The 17399-nt window shown below is 39.1% G+C and overlaps 3 protein-coding genes across 3 annotated transcripts; all 3 read left to right on the top strand.

Moving 5' to 3' along the window:
- The first annotated feature begins 287 nt into the window (after positions 1-287).
- On the top strand, positions 288-3028 carry LOC141019598 (immunoglobulin lambda-1 light chain-like). Its single transcript, XM_073494564.1, has 4 exons — positions 288-342; positions 428-753; positions 1773-1806; positions 2522-3028. The coding sequence occupies exons 1-4, from the start codon at positions 303-305 to the stop codon at positions 2845-2847; spliced, it is 726 nt and encodes a 241-aa protein (XP_073350665.1). The 5' UTR covers positions 288-302; the 3' UTR covers positions 2848-3028.
- Positions 3029-5858: 2830 nt separating this feature from the next.
- On the top strand, positions 5859-7949 carry LOC141019721 (immunoglobulin lambda-1 light chain-like). The gene is made up of 4 exons (XM_073494713.1): positions 5859-5942; positions 6028-6352; positions 6672-6706; positions 7427-7949. The coding sequence occupies exons 1-4, from the start codon at positions 5903-5905 to the stop codon at positions 7750-7752; spliced, it is 726 nt and encodes a 241-aa protein (XP_073350814.1). The 5' UTR covers positions 5859-5902; the 3' UTR covers positions 7753-7949.
- A 4596-nt stretch (positions 7950-12545) lies between these two features.
- Positions 12546-16858, top strand: LOC141019670 (immunoglobulin lambda-1 light chain-like). Its single transcript, XM_073494653.1, has 4 exons — positions 12546-12623; positions 12716-13040; positions 15586-15620; positions 16352-16858. The coding sequence occupies exons 1-4, from the start codon at positions 12584-12586 to the stop codon at positions 16675-16677; spliced, it is 726 nt and encodes a 241-aa protein (XP_073350754.1). The 5' UTR covers positions 12546-12583; the 3' UTR covers positions 16678-16858.
- The last annotated feature ends 541 nt before the right edge of the window (positions 16859-17399 follow it).

Genomic DNA, 17399 nt, shown 5'->3' with positions numbered 1-17399 from the left:
CAAGCCACTTGAGCAGGGGGTTAAAATGAAGAAGAATCACCAGTGTGTTGTGGGGGGTTGAGATCCAGAAAAAGTTATGAAATATGAGACTGTTGGTGTGAAATGAATCAATGACACAATGTGAATCCACAAACACAATTTAGTTTATCAATGACTGAAGTCAGTGTTGAGTTGAAGCTCCTCCTCCTCCTCTTCTCCTCTCCTCAGTGTCTTTATAAGCTTCAGTCTCTCTTCTCCTCACACTCCAACCTGCTCACCTCTCAGCTGGACAGTAAGGGACGTTTACAGCACACACTGACAACATGCTGGGGACCCTCTGCACTCTCATCACTGCTCTAACATGTAAGATATTCTTCTCTCTCCTTTCACAGCCCATATTTTCACACACAAACCTCTCACTCATGTGTTTTTCTGTGTGTGTTGACAGATGCTGATGCAGCGAAAGTGCTGACCCAGACGCCTCCTGTCCACACAGTTTCTCCAGGACAAGAGGTCGTTCTCAACTGCAACATTCAGAGGGATGATGGTTATTCTGCTAGATGGTATAAACAGGTTCCTGGTGCAGCTCCTCAGTATGTTCTTAAATTCCACCATTCTGACAGTTCACCCAACTTTGGATCAGGATTCTCCTCAGACCGATTCAACTCTAAAGCCTCATCAAACATAGATTACCAGTTCATCATAAAGAGAGCAGAGACAGGAGACTCTGCTGTGTATTACTGTCATACATGGGACAACTCTGCTAAGGAGCACGTATCACAGTGATTCACACTGTGACAAAAACCTCCTCACTAACTACTTCTGCTTTTTGGGACACATCAACTAATGCTCTCTATAACTACCCTACATGAGACTTTAAGAAAAGACAACAAACAAGAATCTTGAATCTATTCTTGGAGGACCAATTTCAACTAAAAGTTTGCATACTAAGCTCTCTCATCACTGAACTCATTCATTATGTGGTCAATACCTTCATCAATCAGTAAGTGGAAATGATGAATTACTTCTGTTTGTGGTGTCAGAGACCTGGTCTGCAAAACATGATGATGTACAACAAGTTGGCAAACAAAAGGAAGCTGTTCATGTACGTATATTACATGCAGCATATAATAATATAAACATGAAGTATTCCTTTATTTGGTGTCATAACCAGGATTTATGGTCATTTCTGTATTTGAATGCCGTCATTAAATGTTTGAGTCCAGTTTGTAGAAGGTGGAGGTCTACCACTTCAATATTTTTCTACATGTTGGGTTGTAATTTGGCCACAAGAAAAGACAAATTGTATATACACACATGGAGCAGTGGTGTCTGGATGACCTCCACACTGTCAACAAAACACAGGGTTAATTATGTCTTTAACATTAAATCAGCTGCTTTGATTAAATCTGATTGTTTGAAGACGTCTTTTGGTTTCAGCAAGTTCAACATAAAATGACTCTCACACCATCCCTGCAGTCAATAACACTCATGCAAGATTAGCTGCACTGTCTGAATGTTGCTCTTTTGAAGGAGAACATTTTCATCACTAACATCAGACTGAATTCACTGATCATATCCGAACATCTCCACCATGAAAATAAAAGGGTGCAACATCAGACTGAGAATCAGTCCTCAAGTCCAGCAGTGTTTGTGAATATAAGCAGACTGATGAAGTGAAAGAGATGTTGACAGTGAAAGTTGGTCTCAACAGGATGTTTCAGTTCCACTCCCCTCATTAGTGAGAGTCAGGAGGTTTTTGTACGGCCATGTGTACAAACTGAATCACTGTGGTATTCGGACAAGGCACCAAGCTGATTGTGACAAGTAAGTACTTTTGAACTCCTCATAAAACAGGACAGATTTTCTCTTTCTGATACATATTGAGAGAAAATCATCATTTTAAATGTTGCTAATTTTATAAAATATTGATCATGTTGATTTTTGTTTTACATCGTCTTTGATGCCAGATGTTGTTGAGGGAAAGGAAAGATCTGTGAATGATCACTATATTTAAAACATTTTCTAAAAAATACTTTTTAACAGTTGATAGATTATGTTCTTTGATTTTCATGACTTCAGACAAGTTTTATGTTTTTAAAGAGTAAATCACATTGTGATGTCAAAACTAAACTACAGGTCTTGTAATGTAGCTGAATATTATTGTGGCTGTTTCTAATTTAAATATAGTTTTTTCTTTGGTGGTAGACAGACTACTGATATACTGTCATTTATCACAGCGACTGATATAATTATATCATGTTATAAGACAGGTGACTTTATGAATTTGTTGCCAACATAAAAATGCAACTGAAGAACTCAAAATATTTATAAATTTGAGTTTGATAGATTTTGTTTTCCACTGCTCATATTTTAGATAATCGTTTCTAAATTTGTTTATCACAGATTTAAAATGCTTTATTTCTTCATGATGTTTGTCATATTGTCAACACAACTAATACATGAATCTGTTACTCTCATGCTTTGTATCAGTGATTTTTAATGTCTAGTTATTTGATGAACGTCCTTCATGTATTTTCAGGCTCCAGCCTCCCTCCTCCTGTCCTCACAGTCTTCCCTCCGTCCAGCGCTGAGCTCCAGTCCACCAAAGCCAGTCTGGTCTGTCTGTCCAGTCAGTCTGTGCCTTTTGCAGATGTGAGCTGGTTTGCTGATGGGCGTCCAGTGAGCAGTGGGATCTCTACCAGCAGCGCTGTTCAGCAACCAGACCAGACTTTCCAAATCAGCAGCTATCTGGCCATCCAGACGTCAGACTGGAACATGTTGAAGGCTTACACATGTAAAGTGTCTTTGGGCTCCCAGACTTCAGAGAAAAACATCAACAAGTCCGACTGTCCCACTGAAGAATAGTAGAGGAGCAGAACGACCATTTCACATCTGCTTCTTTACTGTTTGTGCTGTTTGCTCATGACGAGGTTCACATGTTAGAAAAGATGTGTCTGCATGCTTGTAATAAATGTTGTGACAGTTAGGTGGAGGTGTTGTTTCAGCTTTGACACTGCTGCTTTTTTCAAGACTCATTCAATAAAAACACAAAAAACTGTGAACAGAAATCTCTTTGTATTTATTTGTATTATTGAAAACATCATTTAAAACACTATAATATTCCACATTAGAGTTAATTCAGGACACTTAGATAACAGACATATTTCTGATTAATTATCATTTGTATATGTGTCTTTAAATTCCGAAAACTTCCTTGTTATTAGATATTAATTTGAAATAAAATCACAACATAGAGAGTAATATTACTTTGTCTGGTTTTAGTTGCCTGCAACAATGAAGACGTTAGAAAAATCAGATAAAATGAGCAAATGAAACTGAGTTTTCATCCTCCGTCAGTGAAGCGTCACCTCTCTACTCCTCCCTCTCTTCCTTCCCAGGATGCACCTGCAGGCCTCCTCTACTTATTAATAGCTCCATGTAAATGAAGAGATCAAGTGTCAGCTCTCTGTGAGATCAGAGGCAACTGAATTAAATCACATGTATTAGGAAGTGAGCAGAGAAACAAATGTATGACAATAAAACTGCAGGACGTCTTTTTCACATCATGATGTTGTAATATTTTGGGCTCAGGGGGGAGACGTTTCCTACATGGACAATAATGGAGACAGAAAAGACTTTTCCCTTTACAGAAGATAAGAGAGCAACACGTTTGACAAAGCATGCAGACTGAAGCAGAGCTCCTCCTCCTGTCAGTCACTCTCAGTTTCAGTGCTGTATTAAATTGCTCCTCCAGCACCTCCTCTCCTCATCCTCCAAAGCCTCTAATCTGTCAGCAGTAAGCTCACTTTCCAAGTTACAAGGCCATTCTCAGCACACACTGACAACATGCTGGGGACCCTCTGCACTCTCATCACTGCTCTAACATGTAAGGAGGCTGACTGACTGCAGCTTTGACCTCATGTTGGATTCATCAGTCTGTGTGTTTCTCTTGACTCCATGTCATCTTGTTGTTTCCAGGTGTGAGTGGTGCGACGGTGGTGACACAGAAGCCTCCTGTTGTGACGCTGAGGAGAGGAGAGACAGCCACCATGGACTGTAACCTGGGGACTGTTACTGATACTTCTGCTCGCTGGTATAAACAGATCCCAGGAGGAGTTCCTCAGTATGTACTGAAGTTTCATCACAGCTATAGCTCTCCAACGTATGGTTCTGGTTTCTCCTCTCCAAAGTTCACATCTACTCATCAGTCACAATCAGATTATCGTTTGATCATCAACAATGTGGAGGAGGGAGACTCAGCAGTCTATCACTGTACAACATGGGACGACTCTGCTAAGGAGCACGTATCACAGTGATTTACACTGTGACAAAAACCTCCTCACTGAATACTTCTGCTTTTTGAGACTCTAGCAAACCTTGACTGAAGGAAGCCACCATACACAATCATGAATACACTCATGTGCACACACAATACAAACAAAGATATAAGGATATTTACACAGAAAGGTAACTGTCGGACAAAACAGTATTTTTTTATTTAAACAGAAGGTCCTGATCAAATCAGGACTCGGCCCCGGAGACTTTGGGTAATTTCAGATTCTTGTGTTGAATCCACTGACAACTGCAGAGGACCAAAGAAAAGCTGTGAAACACTCAGTTTGTGTGTAACAAGTCCATCAACAGGCTGACAGTTTTAGATAGATAGATAGATTTACAGATCTATGATGTGTTTCATTTACTTTTCAAATCCCTTTATTAATTTTTTAAAGCGACAGCATACAGCATAGAGGATTTATGTGTTAGTGATGAAGGTTGGACCAGTGTTAATGTTGGTCTCCAGCATGGATGAGGGACCAAGGATGTGTTGAGGAGGCTGCAGCACCCCTTAATACCAGGCTATAACATATGCTGAATTTACAAGAAGGCTGAAAATAATTAGTTTCTCCGACACAACAACCCACAAAATAGAGCGATTTTATAAGGAAGTCTGGGGAACTTCTCCCCCTCTTCGTCTCCTTGCTGTTGTTGACTGTAGTTGATGTTGCTGCTTTGAACTATAATGTGTTTGTGTTCCAGTTTGCTGTCTGCTGTAGTACAAGACATTCTCAAATTGATATAAATTATTGTTAATAACGTTTAGATACATGTTAATGTGCCATTCAAATGAATGCAAAAAAACATGAATGTCACACACCATTTACTATGACATCATTCTATAGACTGACCCCTCAGCACCTCCAGCTGTGACTGACTTCCTGCTTCCCTGGTCCTGAGGTACTTGTAACTTCTCACCCTCTCCACAGTCTTTCAGTTTAGTGTGATTTGTGGGACAGGGTCAGCCTCCCTCTAGAGGTCTATGAGAAGCTCCGTCATCTTCCTCACGGCGCAGCTTCTTTGATTCCTCCTCAAAATGGCGGTGGCTGTCGGAGGTGTGGACCGATGCAGCGTCATCTGGTGCTGGTGGATGTGATCATGACAGCAGAGGTGGAGCTGTTGATCCTCACAAACTGCTCCCTTTTGAGGAGGAGGTCCAGTATCCACAGGATCATGTCGGGATGACCAAAACTTCTCTTGATGTTTAATGATCTCGTTGGCCTTTTTTATGATTATTTGAATGATGTGACAATAGAGATAAAAAACATCTCTGTTTTATGAGAAGTGATTATTATTGAATCAGAGGTGGTCATGATGATGTAAATATATTAAATCCTCACATACTTTTATGTGAAGTTAAATATATCCTAATAAGTTTGGGTATGAAATTATAAATGTGATGTGAAACCACAAACACAATTTAGTTTATTAATGACTGAAGTCAGTGTTGAGTGTTGAAGCTCCTCCTCCTCCTCTTCTCCTCTCCTCAGTGTCTTTATAAGCTTCAGTCTCTCTTCTCCTCACACTCCAACCTGCTCACCTCTCAGCTGGACAATAAGGGACGTTTACAGCACACACTGACAACATGCTGGGGACCCTCTGCACTCTCATCACTGCTCTAACATGTAAGATATTCTTCTCTCTCCTTTCACAGCCCATATTTTCACACACAAAGCTCTCACTCATGTGTTTTTCTGTGTGTGTTGACAGATGTTGATGCAGTGATAGTGCTGACCCAGACGCCTGCTGTCCACACAGTTTCTCCAGGACAAGAGGTCGTTCTCAACTGCAACATTCAGAGATATGACAGTAATTATGTCAGATGGTATAAACAGGTTCCTGGTGAAGCTCCTCAGTTTGTTCTGAGATTTGACTACGATGACAGTTCACTCAGCTTTGGATCAGGATTCTCCTCAGACCGATTCAACTCTAAAGCCTCATCAAACATAAATTACCAGTTCATCATAAAGAGAGCAGAGACAGGAGACTCTGCTGTGTATTACTGTCAGACATATGACGACTCTGCTGATGCAGCTGTATCACAGTGATTCACACTGTGACAAAAACCTCAGTGAGAGACTCACTGCAGCTTTGATGAATTCTGAGAGCGTTTTCATGATTGTTCTTCTCAGTTTGATGATCATATCTGGACTTTGAACATCTCCACCATGAAAACAAAAGGATGCAACATATATATATATATATGTTAACTTATGTGAATATAAGCAGACTGATGAAGTGAAAGTGATGTTGACAGTGAAAGTTGGTCTCAACAGGATGTTTCAGTTCCACTCCCCTCATCAGTGAGAGTCAGGAGGTTTTTGTACGGCCATGTGTACAAACTGAATCACTGTGGTATTTGGACAAGGCACCAAGCTGATTGTGACAAGTAAGTACTTTTGAACTCCTCATAAAACAGGACAGATTTTCACTTTCTGATACATATTGAGAGAAAATCATCATTTTAAATGTTGCTAATTTTATAAAATATTCATCATGTTGATTTTTCTTTTACGTCGTCTTTGATGCCAGATGTTGTTGAGGCAGAGGAAAGATCTGTGAATGATCACTATATTCAAAACATTTTCTAAAAAATACTTTTAACAGTTGATAGATTATGCTCTTTGATTTTCATGACTTCAGACAAGTTTTATGTTTTTAAAGAGTAAATCACATTGTGATGTCAAAACTAAATTACAGGTCTTGTAATGTAGCTGAATATTATTGTTGCTGTTTCTAATTTAAATATAGTTTTTTCTTTGGTGGTTAGAGAGACTACTGATATACTGTCATTTATCACAGCGACTGATATAATTATATCATGTTATAAGACACAACAGGTGACTTTATGAATTTGTTGCCAACATAAAAATGAAACTGAAGAACTCAAAACATTTATAAATTTGTGTTTGATAGATTTAGTTTTCCACTGCTCATATTTTAGATAATCGTATATAAATTTGTTTATCACAGATTTAAAATGCTTTATTTCTTCATGATGTTTGTCATATTGTCAACACAACTAATACATGAATCTGTTACTCTCATGCTTTGTATCAGTGATTTTTAATGTCTAGTTATTTGATGAACGTTCTTCATGTATTTTCAGGCTCCAGCCTCCCTCCTCCTGTCCTCACAGTCTTCCCTCCGTCCAGCGCTGAGCTCCAGTCCACCAAAGCCAGTCTGGTCTGTCTGTCCAGTCAGTCTGTGCCTTTTGCAGATGTGAGCTGGTTTGCTGGTGGGAGTCCAGTGAGCAGTGGGATCTCTACCAGCAGCGCTGTTCAGCAACCAGACCAGACTTTCCAAATCAGCAGCTATCTGGCCATCCAGACGTCAGACTGGAACATGGACAAGGTTTACACATGTAAAGTGTCTTTGGGCTCCCAGACTTCAGAGAAAAACATCAACAAGTCCGACTGTCCCACTGAAGAATAGTAGAGGAGCAGAACGACCATTTCACATCTGCTTCTTTACTGTTTGTGCTGTTTGCTCATGACGAGGTTCACATGTTAGAAAAGATGCGTCTGCATGCTTGTAATAAATGTTGTGACAGTTAGGTGGAGGTGTTGTTTCAGCTTTGACACTGCTGCTTTTTTCAAGACTCATTCAATAAAAACACAAAAAACTGTGAACAAAAATCTCTTTGTATTTATTTGTTATATTGAAAACATAATTTAAAACACTATAATGTTCCACAGTAGAGTTAATTCAGGACACTTAGATAACAGACATATTTCTGTTTAATTATCATTTGAATATGTGTCTTTAAATTCAGAAAACTTCCTTGTTATTAGATATTAATTTGAAATAAAATCACAACATAGAGAGTAATATTACTTTGTCTGGTTTTAGTTGCCTGCCATAATGAAGACGTTAGAAAAATCAAATAAATGAGCAAATGAAACTGAGTTTTCATCCTCCGTCAGTGAAGCGTCACCTCTCTACTCCTCCCTCTCTTCCTTCCCAGGATGCACCTGCAGGCCTCCTCTCCTTATTAATAGCTCCATGTAAATGAAGAGGTCAAGTGTCAGCTCTCTGTGAGATCAGAGGCAGATGAATTAAATCACATGTATTAGGAAGTGAGCAGAGAAACAAATGTATGACAATAAAACTGCAGGACGTCTTTTTCACATCATGATGTTGTAATATTTTGGGCTCAGGGGGGAGACGTTTCCTACATGGACAATAATGGAGACAGAAAAGACTTTTCCCTTTACAGAAGATAAGAGAGCAACACATGTGACAAAGCATGCAGACTGAAGCAGAGCTCCTCCTCCTGTCAGTCACTCTCAGTTTCAGTGCTGTATTAAATTGCTCCTCCAGCACCTCCTCTCCTCATCCTCCAAAGCCTCTAATCTGTCAGCAGTAAGCTCACTTTCCAAGTTACAAGGCCATTCTCAGCACACACTGACAACATGCTGGGGACCCTCTGCACTCTCATCACTGCTCTAACATGTAAGGAGGCTGACTGACTGCAGCTTTGACCTCATGTTGGATTCATCAGTCTGTGTGTTTCTCTTGACTCCATGTCATCTTGTTGTTTCCAGGTGTGAGTGGTGCGACGGTGGTGACACAGAAGCCTCCTGTTGTGACGCTGAGGAGAGGAGAGACAGCCACCATGGACTGTAACCTGGGGACTGTTACTGGTAGTGCTGCTCGCTGGTATAAACAGATCCCAGGAGGAGTTCCTCAGTTTGTGTTGTATTTTTATATTCCCAATGGATCTCCAACGTACGGTTCTGGTTTCTCCTCTCCAAAGTTCACATCTACTCATCAGTCACAATCAGATCATCGTCTGATCATCAACAATGTGGAGAAGGGAGACTCAGCAGTCTATTACTGTAAAACATGGGACAGCTCTGTTAATGAGTACGTATCACAGTGATTTACACCGTGACAAAAACCTCCTCACTGAATGCTTCTGCTTTTTGACCTGCTGATACATTTTGACGGCCAATCTAGTCTGCAACTTCCCTGCACTGACATATTCAAAATATATATTTGAAACTTATTAACCCATTAACTGGATTCTTAAATAAATCCTCAGATCTTGTTGGTAGTCATGTTTTAACACAAAAACAGACAACATGCTCACCAGTTGATGTAAACCACTCAAACACAAGTTATGATCTATTACAGTGTTGTAAAAATGATTGTTTACTGTAAATATTGATGTTTATCTTCACTCATCATTGAAGAATCAGGTGATCGTATTTGCAGCAGATTCTAATTTGCTGATCTAAATTCAGATTGTCTGGAAAATGTAAATGCAAACCTTTACCCTGCACATATAGTGATGATTGTTGAACAAACTCCTGCATTAAGTTGTAAGTTGCATTTTTCCTTCTTCATGAACAAGTTCAAAGATCATCTGACAACCAGAAGTTACAAAATGAAAAGTTATGTCATCTGCAGATAAAACACAACCGATGAACATATTTTATCCAACTGAAAACATATCAAATTGAGGGATTCATGATGTGTTATATAGTATAATGTAATAATATAATATAATATAATATAATATAATATAATATAATATAATATAATATAATATAATATAATATAATATAATATAATAATAACAATAAATCAAACAGTGGAGTCTGCATTAATAAGGATCTACTGCAGTGAGAATAAATTATTGGACAGCTGATGAAACTGAGTTGAAGATAAACAGTTACATAATCTCAACACCCTGCTTATTATATATAACACTGTTTACTATTTTAATGCTGTGATATACACCTGGAAGAAAACATGAACCTTCAAAGAGATAAAATTATATTAAGAATTATCACATGATGTCATTTATTAATGGCTGAAGTCAGTGTTGAGTTGAAGCTCCTCCTCCTCCTCTTCTCCTCTCCTCAGTGTCTTTATAAGCTTCAGTCTCTCTTCTCCTCACACTCCAACCTGCTCACCTCTCAGCTGGACAGTAAGGGACGTTTACAGCACACACTGACAACATGCTGGGGACCCTCTGCACTCTCATCACTGCTCTAACATGTAAGGAGGCTGACTGACTGCAGCTTTGACCTCATGTTGGATTCATCAGTCTGTGTGTTTCTCTTGACTCCATGTCATCTTGTTGTTTCCAGGTGTGAGTGGTGCGACGGTGGTGACACAGAAGCCTCCTGTTGTGACGCTGAGGAGAGGAGAGACAGCCACCATGGACTGTAACCTGGGGACTGTTACTGATGCTTCTGCTCGCTGGTATAAACAGATCCCAGGAGGAGTTCCTCAGTTTGTGTTGTATTTTTATATTCCCAATGGATCTCCAACGTATGGTTCTGGTTTCTCCTCTCCAAAGTTCACATCTACTCATCAGTCACGATCAGATCATCGTCTGATCATCAACAATGTGGAGGAGGGAGACTCAGCAGTCTATCACTGTAACACATGGGATGACTCAGCCAAGGAGCACGTATCACAGTGATTTACACTGTGACAAAAACCTCCTCAATGAATACTTCTGCTTTTTGAGACTCTAACAAACCTTGACTGAAGAAAGCCACCATACACAATCATGAATACACTCATTTGCACACACAATACAAATGAAAATACAAGCATATTTACACAACAAGGTAATTGTTCGACAAAACAGTATTTTTTTTATTTAAACAGAAAGTCCTGATCAAATCAGGACTCGGCCCCGGAGACTTTGGGTAATTTCAGATTCTTGTGTTGAATCCTCTGACAACTGCAGAGGACCAAAGAAAAGCTGTGAAACACTCAGTTTGTGTGTAACAAGTCCATCAACAGGCTGACAGTTTTAGATAGATAGATAGATTTACAGATCTATGATGTGTTTCATTTACTTTTCAAGTCCCTTTATTTATTTTCTTTCTTAAAGAAAAGTCAACCGAGGAGCCAAGAAGCGACAGCATACAGCATAGAGGATTTATGTGTTAGTGATGAAGGTTGGCCCAGTGTTAATGTTGGTCTCCAGCATTGATGAGGGACCAAGGATGTGTTGAGGAGGCTGCAGCACCCCTTAATACCAGGCTATAACATACGCTGAATTTACAAGAAGGCTGAAAATAATTAGTTTCTCCAACACAACAACCCACAAAATTGAGTGATTTTATAAGGAAGTCTGGGGAACTTCTCCCCCTCTTCGTCTCCTTGCTGTTGTTGACTGTAGTTGATGTTGCTGCTTTGAACTATGATGTGTTTGTGTTCCAGTTTGCTGTCTGCTGTAGTACAAGACGTTCTCAAATTGATATAAATTATTGTTAATAATGATTGGATACATGTTAATGTGGCAAATCCATGAATGTCACTCACCATTTACTATGACATCATCCTATAGACTGACCCCTCAGCACCTCCAGCTGTGACTGACTTCCTGCTTCCCTGGTCCCGAGGTACTTGTAGCTGCTCACCCTCTCCACAGTCTCTCAGTTTATAGTGATTTGTGGGACAGGGTCAGCCTCCCTCTAGAAGTCTATGAGAAGCTCTGTCATCTTCCTCACGGTGCAGCTTCTTTGATTCCTCCTCAAAATGGTGGTGGCTGTCGGAGGTGTGGACCGATGCAGCGTCATCTGGTGCTGGTGGATGTGATCGTGACAGGAGAGGTGGAGCTGTTGATCCTCACAAACTGCTCCCTTTTGAGGAGGAGGTCCAGTATCCACAGGATCATGTCGGGATGATCTTTGATCTTGATCTTTCCTTCGTGATTGTCAGTGATGTTTTATACAGACATCACTGCGTCCACTACTGAGTGTTTTTTCCTGAAGGTAAACTGCAGCAAATTAAAGGTTGGGCTTACTTTTGAGAGGAGGTGGGGTAGCACGAGTCTCTACAGACATATAAATCAAGACTGATGTGAGGACCACAGGTTGGAAGTCATTCAGCTCCACAGGATGGTTTTGTGAAATAAAACTTATCTTGAAGTTTAACGATCTTATTGGCCTTTTTTCTGATTATTTGAATGATGTGACAATAGAGATAAAAAACATCTCTGTATTGTGAGAAGTGATTATTACTGAAGCACAGGAAGTCATAATGTAAATACATTAAATCCTCACATACTTTTATGTGAAGTTAAATATGTATAATAATAAAAAATGTGATGTGAATCCACAAACACAATTTAGTTTATTAATGACTGAAGTCAGTGTAGAGTGTTGAAGCTCCTCCTCCTCCTCTTCTCCTCTCCTCAGTGTCTTTATAAGCTTCAGTCTCTCTTCTCCTCACACTCCAACCTGCTCACCTCTCAGCTGGACAGTAAGGGACGTTTACAGCACACACTGACAACATGCTGGGGACCCTCTGCACTCTCATCACTGCTCTAACATGTAAGGAGGCTGACTGACTGCAGCTTTGACCTCATGTTGGATTCATCAGTCTCTGTGTTTCTCTTGACTCCATGTCATCTTGTTGTTTCCAGGTGTGAGTGGTGCGACGGTGGTGACACAGAAGCCTCCTGTTGTGACGCTGAGGAGAGGAGAGACAGCCACCATGGACTGTAACCTGGGGACTGTTACTAACAGTTATGCTTGGTGGTATAAACAGATTCCTGGAGGAGTTCCTCAGTTTGTGTTGAGGTTTTATCGCAGTGAAAGCTCTCCAACGTATGGTTCTGGTTTCTCCTATCCAAAGTTCACATCTACTCATCAGTCACAATCAGATTATCGTTTGATAATCAACAATGTGGGGGAGGGAGACTCAGCAGTCTATTACTGTGAAACATGGGATGACTCTGCTAAGGAGGAGGTATCACAGTGATTTACACTGTGACAAAAACCTCCTCACTGAATACTTCTGCTTTTTGACCTGCTGATACATTTTGACTGAGAGTGAAGCCATTAGATAATGTTTCTGTAACCTCCTCACTTTTACATTCAAAATATATTTTAACCTTCTAAACTCTTCAGTTGGATTCATAAATAAATCCTCACCTCTTTGTCAGTGGTAGTTATATACAGTGTGCCATGTGTACATACTTTAACACATGGAAAAACAACATGCTCACCAGTAAAAGTCAACCACTAAAACACAAGTTAAGATCTGTTCACACTGTTGTAAAAATCAGTCTTTACACCAAATAACAATGATTCTTATCGTGCAGGATAAAATAATGAAGTTATAGAAAGTCTGCAGCAGATTCTCATTCGCTGACACAAATAATGTGAAAAATCCCTCTTGATTAAATCCTCTGATGCATGTTACACAAACACATGGACACTTGGGCCTGCATTAATATGGTGCTACTTCACTGATAGCAAATTATTTGAAAATTGGTGATAAACCTGAGCTGAGAGAAATGAGAACGATCAGAAATAATGAAACATTGATCATCTTAAAATAAATATGAAGTGAGCATTTGAATTTACAACATGTGGTCTTTGATACTGAAACCTTTTCACTGGACTTATTTACAACCTCAAGAGTTCAGTTCAATATAACATTAAACTATGAACCCATGAAGGAGTATTTTAAGTGTCATCAGTGGAAAAATAGAACAAAGCAGAGAGAAAATTAAGGTGATAACACAACTGGATTTATTACTAAAATGACATCAACAGACTTCTAACAACATGAAGGTCTTTGTGAACAACAGAAGTTATGAAAAAGGTTTTTGAAACAATCTAAATGTGTTAATGTGAAAACAAAATCTATTTAGTTTATTAATGACTGAAGTCAGTGTTGAGTTGAAGCTCCTCCTCCTCCTCTTCTCCTCTCCTCAGTGTCTTTATAAGCTTCAGTCTCTCTTCTCCTCACACTCCAACCTGCTCACCTCTCAGCTGGACAGTAAGGGACGTTTACAGCACACACTGACAACATGCTGGGGACCCTCTGCACTCTCATCACTGCTCTAACATGTAAGATATTCTTCTCTCTCCTTTGACAGCCCATATTTTCACACACAAAGCTCTCACTCATGTGTTTTTCTGTGTGTGTTGACAGATGTTGATGCAGTGATAGTGCTGACCCAGACGCCTGCTGTCCACACAGTTTCTCCAGGACAAGAGGTCGTTCTCAACTGTAACATTCAGAGATACGATAATGTTTATGTATTTTTGTATAAACAGGTTCCTGGTGAAGCTCCTCAGTATGTTCTGAGATTTTACTATTCTGACAGTTCACTCAGCTTTGGATCAGGATTCTCCTCAGACCGATTCAACTCTAAAGCCTCATCAAACATAAATTACCAGTTCATCATAAAGAGAGCAGAGACAGGAGACTCTGCTGTGTATTACTGTCAGACATGGGACAACTCTGCTAAGGAGAACGTATCACAGTGATTCACACTGTGACAAAAAGCTCCTCACTAACTACTTCTGCTTTTTGGGTCTCTGACACATCAACTAATGCTCTCTATAACTACCCTACATGAGACTTTAATAAAAGACAACAAACCAGAATCTTGAATCTATTCTTGGAGGACCAATTTCAACTAAAAGTTTGCATACTAAGCTCTCTCATCACTGAACTCATTCATTATGTGGTCAATACCTTTATCAATCAGTAAGTGGAAATGATGAATTACTTCTGTTTGTGGTCTCAGAGACCCGGTCTGCAAAACATGATGATGTACAACAAGTTGGCAAACAAAAGGAAGCTGTTCATGTACGTATATTACATGCAGCATATAATAATATAAACATGAAGTATTCCTTTATTTGGTGTCATAACCAGGATTTATGGTCATTTCTGTATTTGAATGCCGTCATTAAATGTTCGAGTCCAGTTTGTAGAAGGTGGAGGTCTACCACTTCAATATTTTTCTACATGTTGGGTTGTAATTTGGCCACAAGAAAAGACAAATTGTATATACACACATGGAGCAGTGGCGTCTGGATGACCTCCACACTGTAAACAAAACACAGGGTTAATTATGTCTTTAACATTAAATCAGCTGCTTTGATTGAATCTGATTGTTTGAAGACGTCTTTTGGTTTCAGCAAGTTCAACATAAAATGACTCTCACACCATCCCTGCAGTCAATAACAGTCATGCAAGATTAGCTGCACTGTCTGAATGTTGCTCTTTTGAAGGAGAACATTTTCATCACTAACATCGGACTGAATTCACTGATCATATCTGAACATCTCCACCATGAAAACAAAAGGATGCAACATCAGACTGAGAATCAGTCCTCAAGTCCAGCAGTGTTTGTGAATATAAGCAGACTGATGAAGTGAAAGAGATGTTGACAGTGAAAGTTGGTCTCAACAGGATGTTTCAGTTCCACTCCCCTCATTAGTGAGAGTCAGGAGGTTTTTGTACGGCCATGTGTACAAACTGAATCACTGTGGTATTCGGACAAGGCACCAAGCTGATTGTGACAAGTAAGTACTTTTGAACTCCTCATAAAACAGGATAGATTTTCACTTTCTGATACATATTGAGAGAAAATCATCATTTTAAATGTTGCTAATTTTATAAAATATTGATCAAGTAGACTTGTTTTTGTTTTATATCGTCTTTGATGCCAGATGTTGTTGAGGCAAAGGAAAGATCTGTGAATGATCACTATATTTCAAACATTTTCTAAAAAATACTTTATAACAGTTGGAACAAATTTACAAGGTTGTGCTGGTTTGTTGTCATGACTTCAGACAAGTTTTATGTTTTTAAAGAGTAAATCACATTGTGATGTCAAAACTAAATTACAGGTCTTGTAATGCTGAATATTATTGTGGCTGTTTCTAATGTAGATATAGTTTTTTCTTTGGTGGTTAGACAGACTACTGATATACTGTCATTTATCACAGTGACTGATATAATTATATCATGTTATAAGACACAAAAGGTGACTTTATGAATTTGTTGACGACATAAAAATGAAACTGAAGAACTCAAAATATTTATAAATTTGAGTTTGATAGATTTTGTTTTCCACTGCTCATATTTTAGATAACCGTATACAAATTTCTATAACAGATTTTAAATGCTTTATTTCTTCATGGTGTTTGTTATATTGTCAACACAACTAATACATGAATCTGTTACTCTCATGCTTTGTATCAGTGATTTTTAATGTCTAGTTATTTGATGAACGTCCTTCATGTATTTTCAGGCTCCAGCCTCCCTCCTCCTGTCCTCACAGTCTTCCCTCCGTCCAGCGCTGAGCTCCAGTCCACCAAAGCCAGTCTGGTCTGTCTGTCCAGTCAGTCTGTGCCTTTTGCAGATGTGAGCTGGTTTGCTGATGGGAGTCAAGTGAGCAGTGGGATCTCTACCAGCACCGCTGTTCAGCAACCAGACCAGACTTTCCAAATCAGCAGCTATCTGGCCATCCAGACGTCAGACTGGAACATGTTGAAGGCTTACACATGTAAAGTGTCTTTGGGCTCCCAGACTTCAGAGAAAAACATCAACAAGTCCGACTGTCCCGCTGAAGAATAGTAGAGGAGCAGAACGACCATTTCACATCTGCTTCTTTACTGTTTGTGCTGTTTGCTCATGACGAGGTTCACATGTTAGAAAAGATGTGTCTGCATGCTTGTAATAAATGTTGTGACAGTTAGGTGGAGGTGTTGTTTCAGCTTTGACACTGCTGCTTTTTTCAAGACTCATTCAATAAAAACACAAAAAACTGTGAACAGAAATCTCTTTGTATTTATTTTAATTCTTTAAAACAAAATTCAAACAAAAAACTCTTCTGTAAATTATTGCCAGATTGCCACAAAAAGTAATGGGAAATTCTGATAGTTGGTGGGAATATTTTAGCTTTGCTGTATTTTGCATGAATTATTTCAATAAAAGCATTTAGTTTTTTTTAAAGTACTGTTTTTTACTAAAGTAAAAACCAAAGAAATCAGTTTTTGTGAGACTGTAGGCACATGGAGTCTCTTTTCAGACTTGTTGATGTAGTTATTGCCACTCATATTGCTACAGATGAAGCAAATATGAATAATGATTTAATTCACAGCAATTTCACACAGCAAAAGTCTATTTTCATTGATGGATTTGTATTTTATTTCAACAGTGCTTGTAACTGTAATAGAGTTTCTCATCAGATGACAGATGAGGAGGTGTCTCCTACTTGTGGTTAAAAGTAACATTGTGTAAACTCCTCAGAGTTTTATGTTTGCTTGTTTTTTGTTTGATTGTTTGTTGTATTTGAG

Source organism: Pagrus major, chromosome 23 (assembly GCF_040436345.1).
Source record: "Pagrus major chromosome 23, Pma_NU_1.0".
In the NCBI taxonomy this organism is placed as follows: Eukaryota; Metazoa; Chordata; class Actinopteri; order Spariformes; family Sparidae; genus Pagrus; species Pagrus major.
The sequence above is the reverse complement of the archived record's forward strand: the minus strand, read 5'-3'. Positions and strand labels throughout refer to the sequence as shown.